General features: G+C 48.2%; 1 protein-coding gene across 6 annotated transcripts in view; it reads right to left on the reverse strand.

The window, feature by feature from the left end:
* Window positions 1–20,529, reverse strand: part of FRMD3 (FERM domain containing 3) — a 284,761-nt gene that overhangs the window by 115,486 nt on the left and 148,746 nt on the right. For all 6 annotated transcript variants that reach the window (XM_070048853.1, XM_008274897.4, XM_070048872.1 and 3 more), the window contains exon 2: window positions 15,674–15,778. In XM_070048853.1, the coding sequence (XP_069904954.1) occupies window positions 15,674–15,778 (105 nt within the window). The remainder of the gene's footprint in view (window positions 1–15,673; window positions 15,779–20,529) is intronic.

Raw genomic sequence — 20,529 nt, forward strand, 5'->3', positions numbered from 1 at the left:
CTTCTGAATTTGTGGCTGGTTGCATTTTCTCACCTCTCATCTAGAATGAAAATCCCAAGGGCTTTGGAGGTGAAGACCCAACTGTTGACTCTACACAATGAGCTTAGGGAATGCTGTATGGTTTTTGTCCCCCTCTGAAGCTCACGTGGACATCTGATGGCCACTGTGGAGGTTTTGGGAGGTGGGGCTCTCAGGAGTCATCAAGAGGGGTCCATGCCTGTCTTGTGAAACTCGGTTAAGTCTTGCTCTCCAGGGCCCACATGAGTCACCTCAAGAGTGCACTGTTATGAAGCAACCCCCCACCCATCTTGTCTCTTCTGCTCTGGTCCACTTTCCGTGTTTTTTTTTTTTTTTTCCTGAGTTGAGGCAGCACATGGCCCTCACCTGCTATGGTCAATGTCAGATCTGCTATGGTCAATGTCAGACCCTACCACCTCTAGAGCCATAAGCTAAAGTAATCCTCTTTCCTTTATAAATTACAGTCTTCAGTATCCTATTACAGCAACAGAAAATGGACTAAGAGAGTAAGATGAACCAGAGGATGCATCTCTTGATATGATTTTTATTCAGTTATTTATTTGAGAGGAACAATGACAGACAGAGACAAAGAAAGAGGGGCTGGTTCTGTGGTACCGTGGGCTAAAGCCCTGGCCTGAAGCACCCGCATCCCATATGGGCACCGGATCGAATCCTGGCTGCTCCACTTCTGATCCAGCTCTCTGCTATGGCCTGAGAAAGCAGTAGAAGATGGCCCAAGTCCTTGGGCCCCTGCGCCTGTGTGGGAGACCCAGAAGAAGCTCCTGGCTCCTGATCAGTGCAGCTCTGGCCATTGTGGCCAACTGGGGAGTAGACCAGCAGGTGGAAGACCTCTCTCTCTCTCTGCCTCTCCTTCTCTCTCTGTATAACTCTTTCAAATAAATAAATAAAGCTTTTAAAAAAAAAAAAAAGCAGAGAGAAATTCCCAAACCCCCTGCATTCTGACTTCCTTATCTGAAATTTTAATGGAAGGAGTGGGGGCAGATGTGGGGATTCCTCAGATTATTTGGCCCCAACAGCCCAGGAGCTATGAACCTGAGGGATGAGGACATTGTCAGAAAGAGCTTCCTTCTCAATTTCTGCCAGCCTATTCTCCTCTATCCCATCATGGCAGTGGTGCCTACCTTCCAGATATTCTAACTGTGGCTCGTCTGAGGAAATGGAAGAATGGAAGTTGGGTGTGAGGTGGTGATTTGTGACTGAGAAGACTGATGTTTGTCGCTCCCCCTCTTCATGGAGGAACGACACAGGACCCTGCGCTGTTCTTTTGTCTGCTCGGCCCTTCCCGGGTTTGCTGCTGGTTCTTCCCGGGTTGGCTACCGACCCTTCCACCTCCGTGGAAGGGCGGTTCCCCCTGCCACATTCCCCACTTCCGCGGGGGAGTGGCACACCGCCGGCCGGCTCTCTCGGGGGCTGCACAGGTGTTCCTCTCAGGTGTTCCTCTTAGATGTTCCTGGTGCATGTTGTCTCTCTCCTCCTTTATAGTCCTCTTCCACCAATCCCAACTCTGCTACCCACATGCCGAGTACGCTGCTCTCCTCCAATCAGGAGCAGGTCCTACAGTTTATTGGTTGAACTGGAGGCAGCTGTGTAGAGGCTGTTTCTCCCTTCTCAGTGCCATATTGTGGGAGAGCAGATGCATAGAATAAGTCTTAATTCCAGTAACTTAGTCTAGTCCGAGTTGCTCCCCACAATGTTTAATTTGGTAGTTACTGAGACCAAAATAATTTGATTCCAAAAGTAAACAATATAACACTTAGTTATCTTCAAGTGCTTGGCTTCTGCTGGATTTCATTCAGCCTATGATTACAGAATCAATTACACACCTGTTCTGTTGTCTTTCTCAAAACCTTTGATGCCCTAAAGCAGAACAATGTAGCCCAGAAGCCCAGAAGAATGTGCTAACTAAACCCTGGGGCTTTAAACAAGAATGCCTGCACCTCCCCAAATAGGAGACTATTTTTCCCTCAATGGTAACTAGATCCGAAATCTAACCAGTTACCATTATGACCCTAAAAAGGCAGCCTGCTCTTCATATCCAATGGCAAAAGCCAGAGAGCAACTCAGCTCTGCATTTTGTGACCAGCTGATACCATTTCCAGGCCCTTTGGTCTCTGCTGGGGAAGAGAAGAGTCCACCTGAATTTATGCAGCCTTACCACTACCTGCTACCTGCGGCAATGGACTCCACTTTGGTTTCAATAAAACCTACAACAAAACAACAATGGCACTAACACCAACACACCTGTAGGTCAGGAACACTCAGAAGCTATTGTGCATTTGGAAGTAAGAAAACTTTCATTACCTGCAGTATTTTTTTTTCCCTTTAGCTGTGACTGCTTTCGTATTCTGGGGTCTCAGGGATGGACAAAAGAGAAGTGTAGAGAAGAAACATTGGACAAAACTGAGGCAGGGCAGGAGGCTAAGGAAGCATAGGCATCCATTCATCCACTCAGCAACCTCCCTCCCCTTCGTAAGACAAGACGGTAAATATTTTAGACTTTATAATCCATATTTGTAATCCATATGGTCCCTTTTTTTTTTTTAATTGAAAGCAGAGTTACAGAGCGAGAGAAGGAGTGATAAAGACAGAGATCTTCCATCTGCTGGGGCTAGGCCAGGCCAAAAACACGGAGCCAGGAATTTCTTCTGAGTCTCCTACATGGGCACAGGGGCCGAAGGACTTGGGTCATCCTCCACTGCTTTCCCAGATACATTAGCAGGGAGCTGATTGGAAGTGGAGCCACCAGGACTTGAAACGGCACCTATATGGGATGCCGACGCTGAGGGCCATGGCTTAACCCACTACACCACAGCGCCAGTCCCTGCACATGGTCTCTATCCAACTACTCAACTCTGCGACTGGAGCACGAAAGCAGACAATATGTAAATGAAGTAACTGTGTTCCAATAAATCTTTATTTACACAAACAGGCAGAAGGCCATTCTGACACATGCCAGCCACTACTCCAGATTGAAGAAATCCTAATGGACATTCAAGAAAAAAAAAGTCACCATCTGAAAATGCAATAGGCTGTAAAACCATTTACTGCTGTCTATTCCAGAGTATACTAGGATACTAAAATGTAATGGCAAAGTAAATGATGAGATTTCTTCAAATTCATTACACCAGGAATCTACCACTAGGCAGCATTTGTTGGCATGCCAAATAGATTTAACCGCTGTCACCAAACTGTTTTATGGTCAGAAATCCCCTAGTTGCTACAAACCCTTTAAAGCACAAAACAGTGAAAAACTCAGTTACCTGAATCACTAGTTTTAAACAACAATCCACAGCATAGGTAGTACTAGCATCCCCATTTCACAGATGAAGAGGCTGAGACACAGAAGGTAAAGAACTGCTAGAAGTTACACAGTTAGCCGGTGGCAGGTACAGGTCTGACTTGATTTTCCCAGTGTCAAACTCTGAGCACCTGAGCAGTCGCGTCCTCAGCTCTTCCCTCCCTGCGTGAAGTAACGAGTCCATTCCCTCTTACGAAGTCTGTAACCATCCTGGCTGGCATCCTTTTGCTCACTCTTCCTTCTCCGCTTGTTAGTCTCCTTGTTTCTCCTTCTAGATCATCCTTTAAAATATGGATGCTGCTTAGCCTTTCAGATTCTCCTCTCTTCTTCACTCACTCCCTTAGCTTTGCAATCTATCCCCGGGGCACTGAAGTAATAAAAGACCTCACTGGGTCCCAAATCTCCATCTGTGACCTAAATATCTTTGTTAAGCTTCAGATCCACATTTTCAACTCTACACTGAACATCTCGACCTTGGCATTTCACAGACACCCAAAACTCAAGCTGTTCAAAATGTATTGCTTCTCCCATGAAACCTGCACACTTTCCCATTAAGTTTATTTTGGTAAGTGGATCACTCTCAGAACCCTAAGTGGCCATGGTGAGAAGTCCAAACACCTGCTAGAAAGGCCCTGAAACGGCTTCCAGAGGGAGAGGCTCCAGAGCCCTACCCACCGGCCATCCTCATCCAGACACCAGACATACAAGCGAAGACGTCTTGGACCCTCCAGACTGGCCCAGCCATCAGCTGAGCAACATAGAGCGACTCCAGTCAGTGCCTTGTGGAGTAGAAGAACCACGCAGCTGAGCCCTGCTCAAACTCTTGACCCACAGAATCCTCTGACATTGAAAAAAGACTGCTATTGTTAAACTCCAAAATTATGGGGAGGCTTGTTGCATACAGTGGGTAAGTAGAACACCAGCTCCTTGTTATTACGCTTCATGCCTGTAACACACAATTACAACTGAACTGTGAGAAAAGTCTGATAAAGTCTCCAAGTCATACATCGCACAGGCTGTACATCCTTTATCTGAAATGCTTGGGACTACAAGTGTTTCATACTTGTAGTCACATGTAGTCATGCTTGTAACAGTCACATGATAAGGTCTCTTTATCTTGGGGATGGGACCCAAGTTTAAACACAACATCCATTTATGTTTCATATATATCTTATGCAGACAGCCTGAAGATAACTTTACACAATAGTTTTACCAATTTTGTGCAAGAAACAAAGCTTCATGGTGTGGAATTTTCCATTTGTAACCACCAGCTCAGTCCTCAAAAAGTTCAGGACTTCAGAGCATCTCCGATTTCATATTTTTGGATTAGGGATGCCCAACCTGTAGTTACATTCCATTCTTCATCCCAGCTCGACCTTGAAGTTGTCTTTAAAGCTATTTGGAAACTTCCAAAGTTGCTGGTCTCTCACCAGCGTTCTTGGATGCTTCAGTAAGTTGCTCCCTCTCCAAGGATCACCCTAACCCTTTTCTCCCTAATGGATTCCTCACAGGCCGTTCCCATCACAAACAGGGGAACCATTCCCACCATGGAGATCCATCTTCAGACACGGACAAAATGGTCTTTTCCCAGTCCAGTGTATTCTGATGACTGCCCTCTGGCCCAACAACAAAACCAGCTCATGCATTTGCCTCATCTCCCCCTAGAACTGTGACAACCCAGTTCGCTGGCGACTTCCAGATCGTAAGCTCCTATCAGCTGTAGACAGATGTAGACAGTGCTTTCTGCTGAAGGAATTGACAACTTCCCCAAACTGAGCCATGTTGATACCTTGTGTCTCAATGGAACCACTAAATAACACAGCATGTCTTTTTTTTTAAAGACTTATTTATTTATTTGAAAGGCAGACTGACAGAAGGGGAGAGACAGAGACAGAGACGGTGGTATCTTCTGTCTGCCAGTTCACTTTCAAATGGCTGTGATAGCCGAGGCTGGGGGGTCTCACGTGTGGGGTCATCTTCCGCGGCTTTCTCAGGCAGATTACCAAGGGGCTGAATCCCCAGTGGAGCAACCAGGACTCAAACTGGAGCTCAGAGGAATATCCACATTGCAGGCAGTTGTTTAACCTGTTGTGCCACAATGCTAGCCACTCCCGCCCCCCTACATCCAGTCTTAAAGCTGTTAGGAGGGGCCGGAGCTGTGGCACAGTAGGTTAATCCTCCGCCTGCGGTGCCCATATGGGTGCCAGTGCTAGTCCCAGCTGCTTCTCTTCCCATCCAGCTCTCTGCTATGACCTGGGAAAGTAGTAGAAAATGGCCCAAGTCTTTGGGCCCCTGCACCCACATAGGAAGACCTAGAGGGAGCTCCTGGCTCCTGGCTTCGGATCAGCACAACTCCGGCCATTGTGGCCATTTGGGGAGTGAACCAGCGGATGGAAGACCTCTTTCTGTCTCTCCCTCTCACTGTCTGTAACTCCACCTCTCAAATAAATAGAAAAAAATCTTTAAAAAAAAAAAAAAAGCTGTTAGGATAGTGCTATCTTCCTTGAAACTCGAGTGTCCAAAGTCCTTTCCCACAGCTACCTGTACACACAGGCCATAAACACAGGCACACACAAGTCTTTATTTATTTATTTTTTGACAGGCAGAGTGGACAGTGAGCGAGAGAGACAGAGAGAAAGGTCTTCCTTTTGCCGTTGGTTCATCCTCCAATGGCCGCCGCGGCCGGCGCGCTGCGGCCGGCGCACCGCGCTGATCAGAAGCCAGGAGCCAGGTGCTTCTCCTGGTCTCCCATGGGGTGCAGGGCCCAAGCACTTGGGCCATCCTCCACTGCACTCTGTGGCCACAGCAGAGAGCTGGCCTGGAAGAGGGGCAACCGGGACAGAATCCGGCACCCCGACTGGGACTAGAACCCGGTGTGCCAGCGCCACAAGGCGGAGGATTAGCCTATTGAGCCGCGGCGCCGGCCAGAAGTCTTGATTTTTAATACATCTTGATACTTATAAAAAAGAGGCCTCATTAAACAAATTCATGGCCAGTGAGTAGAGGCCGCAGTGCAACCCTTCTGAGCTGCCCTAAATCCTAGGGCCCACTCCTGGTCCCTGGGAGGAGCATGTGCGAGGCAATTATCCCAAGGAGCAGGAAGCAGCCTCTCAGAGTCCGGAGCAGCTGGCGGGGCATAACACTGTCTGGCTTCCTGGCACCATCCCCAGAGTGAAACCTCAAATGCCTGGTCCAGTTTTTATTCAATTCTAGGTCCTCCTCAAGGTGCCTCTACAAAAAGCAAACTGCTCTAACAGTCGAGTTCTTTTCCCATTGTGAATAAAATTCACTCCCTGGTTTCCTTTGACCACCTACTTTTAAACCTCAGGGATGGGAATAGATGCCAGGGCCCAGCAGTTAAGATGCCAATGGGGACCCCTGCACCCGGTACCAGAAGGCCTGGATCTGACTCCTGACTCCAGTTTCCTGCTAATGGACAACCTGGGAAGCAGCAGTGATGGCTCAAGTAATTGGGTGCCTGGCACCATGTGGGAAACCTCGATTGAGTTCCTAGCTCCCAGCTTCAGTCTGACCCAGTCCTAGCCTTTGTGGGCATTTGGAAAATAAACCAAGTTGATGAGAGTTTTTGTCTGTCTGTCTGTCTCTCTCTCTCTCTCTTTTTCCTCGCCCTTCCCCCTCTTAAGAATATTAAACAATAAACTTCTAAAAACAAAACTCAGGGCTGCAATTTTATTGGCCTGGAGGAGAGTCGGTGTTCAGCATGAACTTGCTTCTATGGTTTGCCAGCTCATGATCCCACCAGGGAACAGGTTACACCTTCTGGTGCTTGGTAAACGTACGGCATCCAGTGACCAACCACAGAGCCCTTGAAAAGTGTACCCTAGAGCTGTGAATTTCCCAGTTTCCTTTTGCCTTGTAGATAAGTCAGTCACACCATGTAAATTAGATTCAACAGATATGCTTAGAAATAGAGAAGCTAAAACCAAAAGCACAACCTCTCTGCAGACTGTAACCGCCCACTGACAACCAAGTTCTGGAACAGTTCCTCCCTTGGTACTTCCTTAGCTCTAAGGAACTGGGGTGACCTCCTGAGTGGGACCTGGGCAAAGAGGCGGGAGAGCAGGAAGGCGCATCCAGGACAATGGCCATCTCAAACCACCACCACAGAAACCAGAAGTGTGAAATCCACTAGCTACTCCAAAACTTCACCTTTCCCAAGAGAAGTTACCCAAACGCTTGAGCTAAGTGGAGGAAAGAATACGCTAGATTAAAGGGAAAAGAAACTTTAGCTTGGATCAAAACTACCTTTTCTTCCTGGAGTTATTTCTTCCAAGACTTCCAAACTTTGGTCCCAACGTTCTCTATCATTAAAATGGAGAGAACATCACTCACTTTTTCCTTAATCTTAGGCAACTAAGATTACATGAGTTCCTGAGAACATGAATGGGATGGAAATCTGGGAGGATTTTTATTGACAGGTAGCCAATCTATCTTTCCCTATGGCCAATAAAATAATCATGGAACGTCTGGGACCTTGCCATTAAAACAACAAAAGCTAGCGCTCATCCACTGACTCAGTCCTCACCACATTCAGAACATTTGGGTCATGAGGCATCTTGCCAAACATATGGCATTGCAAATGGAATAGTGTTAAATGTTTAATATTCCACACAGCCTACTGTAAATGGAGCTATGAACAGGTGTGAGCAAACCACCAGCCCCACAGCAGAGGTAAATCCTACTTGTTTCTCTAACTCTCTTGGTTTTTCTTTGCAGATTAGCTGTCTACCTAAATAATTTATTGGTTTCATTTGCCACTGAGAAAGAGTACAGAGAAAGTACAGAAGCTATTCAAAAGAAAAATATGTTGGTCAGTCAGTTTATCTATGCTTAAAAGTCCCATACTGGGGCTGGCGCTGTAGCACAGCGGGTTAAAGCCCTAGCCTGCAGTGCCGGTATCCCATATGGGTGCCAGTTTGAGTCCCAGCAGCTCCACTTCCAATCTAGCTCTCTGCTGTGCCCTGGGAAAGCAGTGGAAGATGGCCCAAGTGCTTGAGCCCCTGCACTCACGTGCGAGACCTGGAAGAAGCTCCTGGCTCCTAGCTTTGGATCAATTCAGCTCTGGCCGTTGCAGTCATTTGGGGAGTGAACCAGCGGATGGAAGACCTCTCTGGCTCTATCTCTCTCTGTAACTCGTCTTTCAAATAAATAAGTCTTTAAAAAAAAAGTTCCATACTAACATGTCTTCACAACTTTGAGCCCATTTTTCTAATTTTCCAAGGTTTGTTTTCTGCCTTCTCTCTGCAAAGATCATACCTGTCATACTGCATTTAAAAGAAATGGTTATAAACTTCTAGATTTTAGAGGTCCTAATCATGGTTATATTCCTGCATGCAACTGCCTCACCTGTACCCAGTGTATAATAATCTTAATAAAGTAATAATAATTAATAATGAAAGTAATACACCATTCACTCATTATACACAAAATATTAAGCATTTATATACCTCATCTCTAATTCTCACATTGACTCTCCAGAGGGGGTTATCTGTCTTATCCCATCCGGACAGACACAGAAGACACATACAGCTTACCAACCAGCAAAGAATGGATTTTTAATTCATAGCTTTCTGAGTTCAAAGTCTATGCAGGAATGAGCAGTTAGCCTCACAATGGGATACCTATACCCTGGGTTTGATATTCAGCTTTAGCTCTTGAGTCTGGTTTTCTGCTAATGCAAACCTGGGAAGCATTAGGTGGTAACTCCCTCTCATGTGAGAGACTTAGATTGAATTCCTGGCTCTTGGCTTTAGGCACCAACCATTGCAGACATCTGGGAAATGAACCAATGGGTGGGAATGCTAATATTCTCATTCTCTCTCCCTCCCCCTCTCCCTCACCCCCACCCTTTCAAACAAATAAATAAAACATTTTTAAAGCCAATGCAATTTTGTGTAGCCAATTACTCTGCAACCTATACAGAAGCTACTTTCACATTGTGTGCTCAAAATCAAAAAGTTATAACAGGGGCCAACGCTGTGGCGCAGTGAGTTAAAGCCCCGGCCAGCAGTGCTGGCATCCCATATGGGCACCTGTTTGAGTCCCGACTGCTCTACTTCCAATCCAGTTCCCTGCTAATGTGCCTGGGAAAGCAGCAGAGGATGGCCCAAGTCCTTGGGCCCCTGAACCCACGTGGGAGACCCAGAAGAAGCTCGTGGCTCCTGGCTTCGGATCAGCTCTGCTTGGGCTGTTATGGACATTTGGGGAGGGAACCAGCAGATGGAAGACCTCTCTCTCTCTGTCTCTACCTCTCTCTATAACTCTTTCAAATAAATAAAAATAAATCTTTTTTAAAAAAGGTTTTAAGAGCTGTGTATGAAGCAGACAAAAAAATAGCATTCCAGCACCCCTCTAGGTAAGTTAGCAGCCCCATCAGTTAAGATTTGGTGGTAGCCCCTATTTGTTCCTCTAATTCACTGCCAAGGTCTGGACACTAAAATCAAACCAGAAAAGAGCAATGCACAGAAACCTAAAAATGTCTCTTTTTTGACTTTCAAAAAATAATTTTAAACGCACAAAACATTGCAAAATAGCAAACTTCACTTGTCTTTCCCTAACCTTACCACCTTGTATAAGCCCATATTACCACAAGAATAGTAACTAAACTACAGAGAATTTACTATAAAACTGGAATTCATCCACTCTTCCCACTCTTACACATTTCCTTGCTGTACAGTCCAATCCGGGATCTCACACTGCATTTGGTTGATGTGTCTCACCCATCTGTGACACTTCTGTCCTTTTTATCTTTCATGACCTTAGCACTTTTGAAAAGCATTGGTGGGGCTGGCACTGTGGTGCAGTAGGTTAATCCTCTGTCTGCAGTGCCAGCATTGCATGTGGGCACAGGTTCTAGTCCTGGCTGCTCCACTTCCCATCCAGCGCTCTGCTGTGGCCTGGGAAGGCAGTAGAAGATGGCCCGAGTCCCATGGACCCTGGACCCATGTGGGAGACAGGAAGAAGCTCCTGGCTTCAGATGGGCGCAGCTCCAGCGGTTGCAGCCATTTTGGGGAGTGAACCAGTGGATGGAAGACCTCTCTCTGTCTCTCCCCCTCACTGTAACTCTGCCTCTCACTGTAACCCTTCTCAGTGCCTCCTATCAGGAGTTACATGATGTCGATGTCGTTCTACTGGTGATGTTATCCTTGCTCTCTTAAAGTGGTGACTTCAGGTTTCTCTACTATAAAGGCACTTTCCCCTTTGTAACTGAACATCATCATGGGAGAAGGGGGATACTTTAAGACCATGCAAATATCCTACTTCTCATCAAATGTTCACCTAGTGATTTTAGCATTCAGCAAAGGCTCTTGCCTGCCATCATTAGTCTTGTGTTGTCTTAAAAGTGGTTTTTCATTTCCCTCATCCTTTGTACAGTTATTCACTGGAATTCCTGTGTAAGGAAGAGGGGCCTCCTCTCCCCCTTTTACTTACTTACTCAGTTGATTACTTAAATCAGTACCGATTCATGCTTTCTTCTATGAGTTATCAGCCAATACTGGTGCTGCTTTTTTTTTTTTTTTTTTTTTTTTTGACAGGCAGAGTGGACAGTGAAAGAGAGAGACAGAGAGAAAGGTCTTCCTTTGCCGTTGGTTTACCCTCCAATGGCCTCCACGGCCAGCGCACTGCGCTGATCCGATGGCAGGAGCCAGGTACTTCTCCTGGTCTCCCATGGGGTGCAGGGCCCAAGCACTTGGGCCATCCTCCACTGCACTCCCTGGCCACAGCAGAGAGCTGGCCTGGAAGAGGGGCAACCGGGACAGAATCCGGTGCCCCGACCGGGACTAGAACCCTGTGTGCTGGTGCCGCAAGGCGGAGGATTAGCCTAGTGAGCCATGGTGCCGGCTTCATTTTTGTCTTGACAACTGTTCCAGTTTAGCCACTAATGGTTCCTTCAGGTTCGCCTGGTACCTTTCCTACTGCCTTGGTCTTCTGGTTTGGAGCACCTCTTCACTTCCTGCTGCTCCAGGCTCATCTTGTGATTCCCCTATCCCAGCTCTAGAACCGGCTATTTCAGCAAGCAGCTCCTGTGCCTGTTGTTGCTGAATGCTATTTAGACGCCAAGAGCTGGGTGTACTCATTGCTACTGTGGTGTCATTGCTTCTAGGCCTTCCTAGTGGACAGAGCACGGACGTACATGGATGTGTTCTACACATCTAAAGGCACACGTCTGCAATATGTGGTGTCTAGGTATTGCATTTATTTCTAAAAAACATCACGGGCTCATATTGATATTGCTGCTTCCAATTCTAAGGACTTTTAATTCTTCCCAAAGATAAGGGTTTAAGAGGAATAAAAAGAGTTTGAACAAAGATTTCCAGTTATTATCTGGGCAAGGAGTTAGCAACTGATGGCTAACTGCCTATTTTTTAGGGCACTAAGTAAAACTAAATGTTATTAAAATAAAGGTACAACATAAAGTTAAAATTAAAAAAAAAAAAAACAGAAAAATCAAAACCAAAAAAAGAGAAGGAAAAAATACAGCTACACCCACTGATTTAAGCATTGTCTATGGCTATTTTCCACTACACAGCAGAGTTGAGTAACTGCAACAGACACTTTTGAGCCACAAACCTGAAAATACTTTCCATCCATCCCTGTATAGAAAAGGCATGACTGATATTTCAAATTTCCATTTTGGAGATGGAATGCGAAGAATGTGGGTTCAAATCCCATGTAGCCTCAGAGAAGCCCCTGACTCCCTCCATCCCTCGGTTTCCCCTTCACTGTAGGGCTTTGGGGAAGACTGGAGGCACAATGAATAAAAGTCCTATACAACAGAAGCTCAGCCAATGCCAGGTGAAGTGACCCGGCAGGTCAGCTGTTTATAATTCAGAGTGGTGCAGTGGAGTTCTGTACCGGAATAAGGGGTGGTGACTAATACATGAGGGTACTTCAAAAAGTTCATGGAAAATGAAATTTAAAGTTTATTTTGGTGCAAAACACTTTTGAAATCCAAGTCCAAGAGGAATCTTCAGTAAGTTCACAGAGGGCTGGCACTGTGGCACAGTGGGATCCAACAACAGATCCTGTATGGGAGCAGCAGTTGGAGTCCCAGCTGCTCTGCTTCCAATCCAGCTCCCTGCTCATGTGCCAGGGAAGGCAGTGGAAGATAATCCAAGTACATGGACCCCTGCCACCCATGGGGGAGACCCTGATAGAGTTCCTGGCTCCTGGCTTACCAACCACCACAGCCATTTGGGGAGTGAACTAGGGAATGAAAGATCTCTCTCTCTGTCTCCCCCACCCCCTTCTGTATCACTCTGCCTTTCAAACAAATAAAGTAACTCTTTGGACCAGCACTGTGGCATAGTGGGTAAAGCCACTGCCTATGACCCTGGCATCCTGCGTGGGCATGGGTTGGAGTCACAGACTGCATTCCTGGTCCGACTCCCTGCGGGTGCACATGGGAAAGCATTGGAGATGGCCCATATGCTTGAGCTCCTGCACCCATGTGGGAGACCCAGAGGAGACTCCTGGCTCCTGGCTTTGGCCTGGCCACTGTAGCCATCTGGGGAGTGAACCAGTCGCTAGAAGATTTTTTTTTTTTTTTGACAGGTAGAGTTATAGACAGTGAGAGAGAGAGAGAGACAGAGAGAAAGGTCTTCTTTTCCGTTGGTCCACCCCCCCAAATGGCTGCCACGGCCGGCGCTACGCCAATCCGAAGCCAGGAGCCAGGTGCTTCTGCTGGTCTCCCATGCGGGTACAGGGCCCAAGCACCTGGGCCATCCTCCACTGCCCTCCCGGGCCACAGCAGAGAGCTGGACTGGAAGAGGAGTGACCGGGACTAGTACCCGGCACCCATATGGGATGCTGGCACCGCAGGCGGAGGATTAACCAAGTGAGCCAAGGTGCCGGCCCCAGAAGATCTTGATCTCTTCGTCTCTATCACATTAACTTTTACGCTCTCTCTCTCTCTGTAGCACTGACCTTTGAATATATAAATAAATGTTTAATAAATAAGTTTTTTTAAAAGTTCATAGAATACATTTTGTGAAAACACTATACACGGATTTCAAAAAATGATTTTTAAAGATTTATTTATTGATTTGGAAGTCAGAAATAAAGAGAGGCCGGCGCCGCGGCTCACTAGGCTAATCCTCTGCCTTGCGGCACCGGCACACCGGGTTCTAGTCCCGATCGGGGCGCCGGATTCTGTCCCAGTTGCTCCTCTTCCAGTCCAGCTCTCTGCTATGGCCCTGGAGTGCAGTGGAGGATGGCCCAAGTGCTTGGGCCCTGCACCCCATGAGAGACCAGGAGAAGCACCTGGCTCCTGCCTTCGGATCAGCACGGTGCGCTGGCCACAGTGCGCCGGCCACGGCGGCCATTGGAGGGTGAACCAACAGCAAAGGAAGACCTTTCTCTCTGTGTCTCTCTCTCACTGTCCACTCTGCCTGTCAAAAAAAAAAAAAAGAAGAAGAAGAAGTAAAGAGAGACAGGGAGAGTCAGAGAGAGAGAGAGAGAGAGAGAGATCTTCTATCCGCTGGTTCACTCCCTAAATGGCTGAAACAGCTAGGGCCAGGCCAGGCCAAAGCCAGGAGTCTGAAGCTTTATCCAGGTCTCTGACTTGGGTGGTAGGGCCCAAGTATTTGAGCCATCTTCCCCTGCTTTTCCCAGGCCATTAGCAGGGAGCTGGACCAGAAGTAGAGCAGCCTGGACATGAACTGATGCCCACATGCGATGCTGGCATCATGGGCAGTGGCTTTACCCACTACGCCACAACACCGGCACCCGGATTCCACAAATTGTTGCACCAAAATCAACTCACCTGTTAATTCCATTTTTCTGAAAACTTTTAAAATCCCCTCATTGTTCTCAGAGTCCACAGGGACTCTGAGCCATCATCCTGAACTCACACACTCACTCCATGGCTAGCTGTGGAGGAACAACTTCTTAGAGCCTGTTTGCCTCTCCATCCAAGTGCAGGACCTCCGTGAGCCCGAAGAGGCTACATCTATGATGTCTTCACCTCACGGCCCCCAGACCACAGCTGGGTTGGCCACATCAAAGTTAGAATAGGAACGTCCTGGCCCTGGACCCGGGGATCTGATCTAGGAAGTCTGGAACAGGTCCATGCCAAGGACTTTTAACAAGCATCCAAGGTGATTTTGCTCTAGGGTCTGGAACCCACTGATTTCCACTAGTAAATGCCACACAAAGCCACTCCCTGCCACCAGGTCAGTCCTGCATCTTCACCACTGCCCTGGGAGAATGTGTGTCCCATTACAGGGCAACCGCAGTGCCAGCAGAGACCAAAGTCTCCTTCCTCTGAATCACTTCACTGTATCCTTCCCACAGGGCTCCAAGAGCTGAGTGGGATTCTCCATGTTGCAGAAGAAACCTGAGCGCTACTCCTTAAGCTTCTTCATCCTTTACAGAAACACACCCTGGGAGCCTCTCCTCCTGCAGCTGGGCCAGGTGGAGCCGAGGGCAGGGGAGAGGAGACAGGAAACCAGGAGCCAGTGGGGAGAAGGGGAGCCAGTTAAAGAGGCAGAGGAGTCCCCTCCCCATCCCCTGGCTCCTTCCAGGTGACTCCCTCCACAAAGCCCCCTAGGCCACAGCTGGGACCCACAGCAAGTCTGCAGGAACAGGAAACCCCAGGCTCTGGGCTGGAGGTTCCCAGGAGTCTTCTGGGTGTATACCGTGAGTGTGGCATACCCCATGCCTGAACACACACACGTAGGGTAGAACACCAGGTCAGAAGACGAGAATCCCCAGCTCACTCTTGCACGCCAACGGACAGCAGAAAGGACAGGTGTGTCCAGAGTGAAAATGCAGTGGCGGCTGTCGTTGCCCCAAGAGAAGCCTCCCAAGTGACTTAACCCTTACAAGCTTATTTTTTAAAAATTGAGGTGAAATTCACCTAACATAAAATTAACTGTGCAACCACTACCAGTATCAAGTCTCAAACGTTTTCATTGCCCCCACCAACCAAAAATCCTGTACCCACTAAGGACTTGCTCCCCTGCCACCCTCTCTGCCACCCAGGAAGGGATGAAGAGTTTCTCTATAAGGAGACTTTGTGTAGCCATCGTTGAGGAACTTTGCAAACCCTGGGCTCCAGGGGCACAGGAACATTCTCTCTCTTCACACCAAACCTTTCCAGAAAGGCCTAAAATGACCTCCCTTCTTCTGTTCCACCCGGTTCAGTGGGGATGGCACTAGCCTATTCCACTCACACACCCACCAGCCGCTCAGTTGCATGGGGCCAATAGTCTATACAAGCAAAGGCACCTCGAGGGCTCTGGCGGAACCCCTGCAGTGGCCCCCAGTCTGGATCACTCCCAACTACAGGTGCAGACAGAGGACAGCGCTTACCCTCTGCTTCTCTGGGTCCACATAGCGAATGCCGAAGTAGTCCTTCTCCAGCAAGCTGTAGTAGTTGCAGATGTGGTCGATAAGAAACTGCCCTTTGGTCTCCCTCTGCAAAGCAAGCACATTTAGCTTTCAGCCACAGCTCACCCTGTGCATTCCCATCTGCAGCAAGACTATTAGAAAAACAGATTTGCCCACCCCAATCCCGGCAGCAGGGGCTTCCAAGTTCTTTCGGCCACGGCCTTCAGTGAGAAACACATTTCATGTCATGAGCCATTACATTGCACACACACATAGCTGAAACCCAAAGGACACCATAAGGAGTCCAAGGGGCTCCTGACAACCCCTCACTGGTACAAGGTGCCCTGATTTGCTCTCTTCTTCTAATTCAAGTCTATGTCACTGAATTTCTCTACTCATGACTTAGAACACTGATTTTACCACAGTCTGCAAACCCTCCCCTAATCCACCAAGTGTCCCCACTGCTCGTCCTGATCACTTTCCATAGATTCACTCATTCAGTCCTCACAGTGATCCTTTTAGTATCCGCAAAAACTGAAGCGCTGAGCTACTCAGTAATTTCCCACAGCCACTCAGTTCATACAGGGCAGAGCAGGACATGACACAGGCCAACTGGCTGCAGAACCTGGGCTCCCACCAAGCCACTGTGTCCCTGGAGCATCCAGGAGCCCACTGCAACTCTCTAGGAGCCAGCGCCTGGTTGATGCGGCAGTGCCGTGAAGGTGCTATGGTTTGGATATTAGGTTGGCTGTTGAAGGTTCCCTCAAGTCCCATATGTTAAAGGCCTGTTAAAGGTCCCAAGGCTGGCAGTATTGGAAAGTGATGGAAACTATAGGAGGTGGGCCCTGATGAGGTGCTAAGGCCACTGGAGGTGTTTCCTTGGAAGGCAGTTCTCATAAGAGGGTTGTTGTGGGGCTGGCACTGTGGAATAGTGGGTAATGCCACTGCTCATAGTGACAACTTCCCACATGAGTGCCAGATGGAGTCCCAGCTGCTCCTCTTCTGATCCAGCTCTCTGCTGTGGCCTGGGAAAGCAGTGGAAGATGGCCCAAGTCCTTGGGCCCCTGCACCTACATGGGAGACCCAGAAGAAGCTCCTGGCTCCTGGCTTCAGATCAGTACAGCTCTAGCCGTTGCAGCCATTTGGAGAGTGAACCAGTGGGTGGAAGACCTCTCTCTCTCTCTCTCTCTCTCTCTCTCTCTCTCTGCCTCTCCTTCTCTCTCTGTATAACTCTGCCTTTCAAATAAATAAATAAATCTTTAAAATAAAATAAGAGGGTTGTTGCGAAAGCCTGACTTGGGACCAATGTCTCCACTTCCTGGCTCAGCACATGACCCTTCCTCCACAGGTGCTCCATGGCTGCCATCTGCAGCCCTCATCAGAGGCCAGACCCATGGGGCCACTTGGCTTTGGACTTGAACCTCCAAAGCTATGGAACTTCATAAACCTTCTCTCGTCATAAAGTTAGTTACCTCGGGTATTCATGGTAGCAGTGAAAAGCTGACTAACACAGAGGGGTATCAGAGTACCCTGGCTCCCACCAGGAACAGAGAAAAACCTGCTTCCTTGGGCTTCAAAGCCGCTACGTCAGTGCACAAACCAGCACAGAAAGGCCCTGTGGGAGATCTAGCACAGCCCAGGACTGCAGTCCAAAGACAGACACATGGGACCTTCAGCAACCTCTGTCATCCCCCTCCCTGGGCATTTCTACTCCAACAAAAACAAGAAGGTGGGCGCCAGCACTGTGCCGTAGCAGGGTAAGCCGTCGTCTGCAGTGTCAGCATCCCTTCTGGGCACCGGTTCAAGTCCGGCTGTTCCTCTTCTGATCCAGCTCTCTGCTTATGGCCTGAGAAAGCAGTAGAAGATGGCCCAAGTCCTTGGGCCCCTGCACCCACGTGGGAGACACCTGGAGGAAGGTCCTGACTCCTGGCTTCGGATCAGCTCAGCTCTGGCCATTGCAGTCATTTGGGGAGTGAACTATTGGATGGAAGACCTCTGTCTCTCTGTTTTTCCCTCTCTCTGTCTGTAACTCTACCCCTGAAATAAATAATAATTAAAATACCCAAGACAGTGGACTAGGTGATTTCTAAATCGGTCAGATTATGAGTGAAAGACGTTATCAGCCAAATCTGATGAAGATAAATACCATTTCAACAAAACCCTCTTAACAGCATGGATTTCTCCAAGCCCTCATCAGTAAATCTGATGAAAAGATTAGTTTCTGCTCCAATCACAGTTGTTGACAGATCCAAGGAATGTTTTAGGGCTGGAATGTGACCTACAAAAATACATGGAGAAATTAGAGACATTAAGTGAGACAGTCTTCCTACCTACTAGAAAGAATTTTGGAAGATCACATGGTCTCTGTTACATGATGACCTCTTCAGGAGAAACTGACAGCCAGTGGCTCAGGCAATGGAATGAGAAAGCCCCTCCCCGGCCCAGAATGCACTGCCCTGAACAAAGAACTGGGGTATTTAAGAGCATATTGTGACTGATATGAAGCTTCTATCTCCCTGAAATCACGTTAAAGTTTAAGTCTGAATGAACTTTGAGACTTTATGTCCTTTCTTTAAGAAACCATTTGACGTAGCCTGAAAGAGACAACACATCCAAACTCTAGTTGCTTTTCTGGGAAGATTTATTTATTTAGTTATTCAAAAGGCAGAGTAAGAGAGAGGGAGAGATAGATACAGAGAGAACTTCATCAGCTGGTTCACTCCTCAAATGGTTGCAACAGCCAGGGCTGGGCCAGGCTGAAGCCAGGAGCCAAGAACCCCATCTGTTTTCTCCATAGGGGTGGCAACAACTCAAGTACTTGCACCATCAACTGCTGAGACGCTCACACGAACAGACAGCTGGAACAGAAGCAGAGCATCCGAGACAACTGGCACTCTGCTAAAGGGTGCAGGCATTTCAGGCTGCAGCTGAACGTACTGGGCCACAACGCCTGCCCCCTGAAACTTGTTTCTACATTTCTGAAATTCAGGCAGGCATTGGGCCTGGTTTTTAAGACATTCTTTTCCCGTCTCAGGATCCCTGGGCTGGGTCCAGGCTCCAGTTGCCTCCTAGTGCACACCCTGGGATGCAGCAGGTATAGCTGAAGTAATTGGGTTCCTGCCACCCACATGAGAGACCAAGGCAAAGATCCCAACCCTTGGTTTCTGACTGGCCCAGCCCCAGCCGTTGTGGGTATTTGGAAGTGAACCTGCAGATGGGAGCTCTGTGTGTGTGATAGAGAGAGAAAGAGATACAGAGACAGATGGACTCACTCACCTCTGCCTCTCAAATAGTAAAATAATAATGATCTATAAAAATCAATCAATCAATAAAATTTCTGTGATTGTCTTTTAAGCCAAAGGACTCAAATGACAAGCTCTACCTGATGACAGCTAACTCCAGTGCCTGGACGTAGTTCCTTTCACACATCTGCTTTGTAATCCACTCATCTTTAAGAAGCTGAGCATTATCAATTCAGTGAACACAACACATAAGCCCATCATCTATGATTGGATTTTCAAGTGTTCTGTGCTAGGATTTACTACACAAGGCAACGTGCTGTGACGATATGGAATGGAGCAGGCCTTGATCAGGCATGGCAGATACTGCTGTCATCTTGCCCTAAAGATATCCTCAGAAGCATGACAAGATTTTTCACTGATTAAATGCAGAGACTAACATAAACCCTCCAGCATTATCTTCTCCAAGATCCCTGGAGAGAAGAAAACGCCACTACAGACAACACGGTGACCGGGTAGGAGGCATGGCTGAATAGGACCCAATGCCTTCCACAAAAGCAGATCAGCCCAGTTTCTAGGGTTCCAGGCCACAGGGCAGAGGGGAGCAGGTTCCAGTTTTTGCTACTCAAAGCATGGCCTGCAGATCAGCAATATGACAGAGTGGGGGCCTGGGAGTACGTGTCTTGGAGACAGCATCTCAGGCACAACCCCAGGCCTACTGACCTTGGAAAGGCCATTCAAGGTCACTCAAGTTTGAGAAGCATTGGTCTAGGGGATTGCTGCCACCTACCAAAGCAAAGTGCAAAATTCTTCTGGTCCCTAGAGATCATCAGGAAGAAAAAGCCCACTCTCCATTAGGAATGGGCTGTCCCTCGACTCAAAGGCCTTTCCAACCTGGGTCCGCAAGTCTGCCCCTGCCCGGATCTGCAGACGAGACAGTCTGGCCAGCCTTGGAGCTGGGTGCTTCATGCAGAGGGCACCTGTGCACACAACCACCTTCTGCTCAGTCCCACTCCTGCCGGGAACCTGAATGACGTTCCCAAGCCGCTCACATGCCTACTGTTACCGCTGCTGGGCACTAATCTTGGTTCTTACACTAAACAAACGCTCTTGCAGGCATCCGGTGCATGAGGGCTCCGGGCTGAACAGGGGCTCCCAGCTGAAACTCCCCCCTCACCCCGCACACACACACACACACACACACGCTTCCTCCTGAGGCCCCGAGGCAGAGACACCTGCCCGGCTGCCCAGCACGCTGGATGAACTGTGAAGCTTGCCTTTCCCTCCTGGAGAACCTGAGGCTTGGGAACAAGCAGCAGCCCGTCGTGCCCGCCCTCTGCGGCCCTCAGTGCGAGTGTGAGGGTTAGGCCTACAAGGGGAGGGGTCTCTCCTTGCCTTACAACTGCTGTCTGTTCACCGACTAGCTTTCCTAAATTATTCTGATCATCTGGAGACTGAAAACATCTCACTCCTTTAAATCTCTTACCTCCTGGTTTGCAAACTAACTGCACCTTCTCTGACGGGTGAGTATGAAAGACAGTGTTGGTAAACCAGCTAGTTTGACATGTGGTGACTGCCCAATAAGTGGAAACTGCTCTG

The sequence above is a fragment of the Oryctolagus cuniculus genome, chromosome 1, assembly GCF_964237555.1.
Source record: "Oryctolagus cuniculus chromosome 1, mOryCun1.1, whole genome shotgun sequence".
NCBI lineage: Eukaryota > Metazoa > Chordata > Mammalia > Lagomorpha > Leporidae > Oryctolagus > Oryctolagus cuniculus.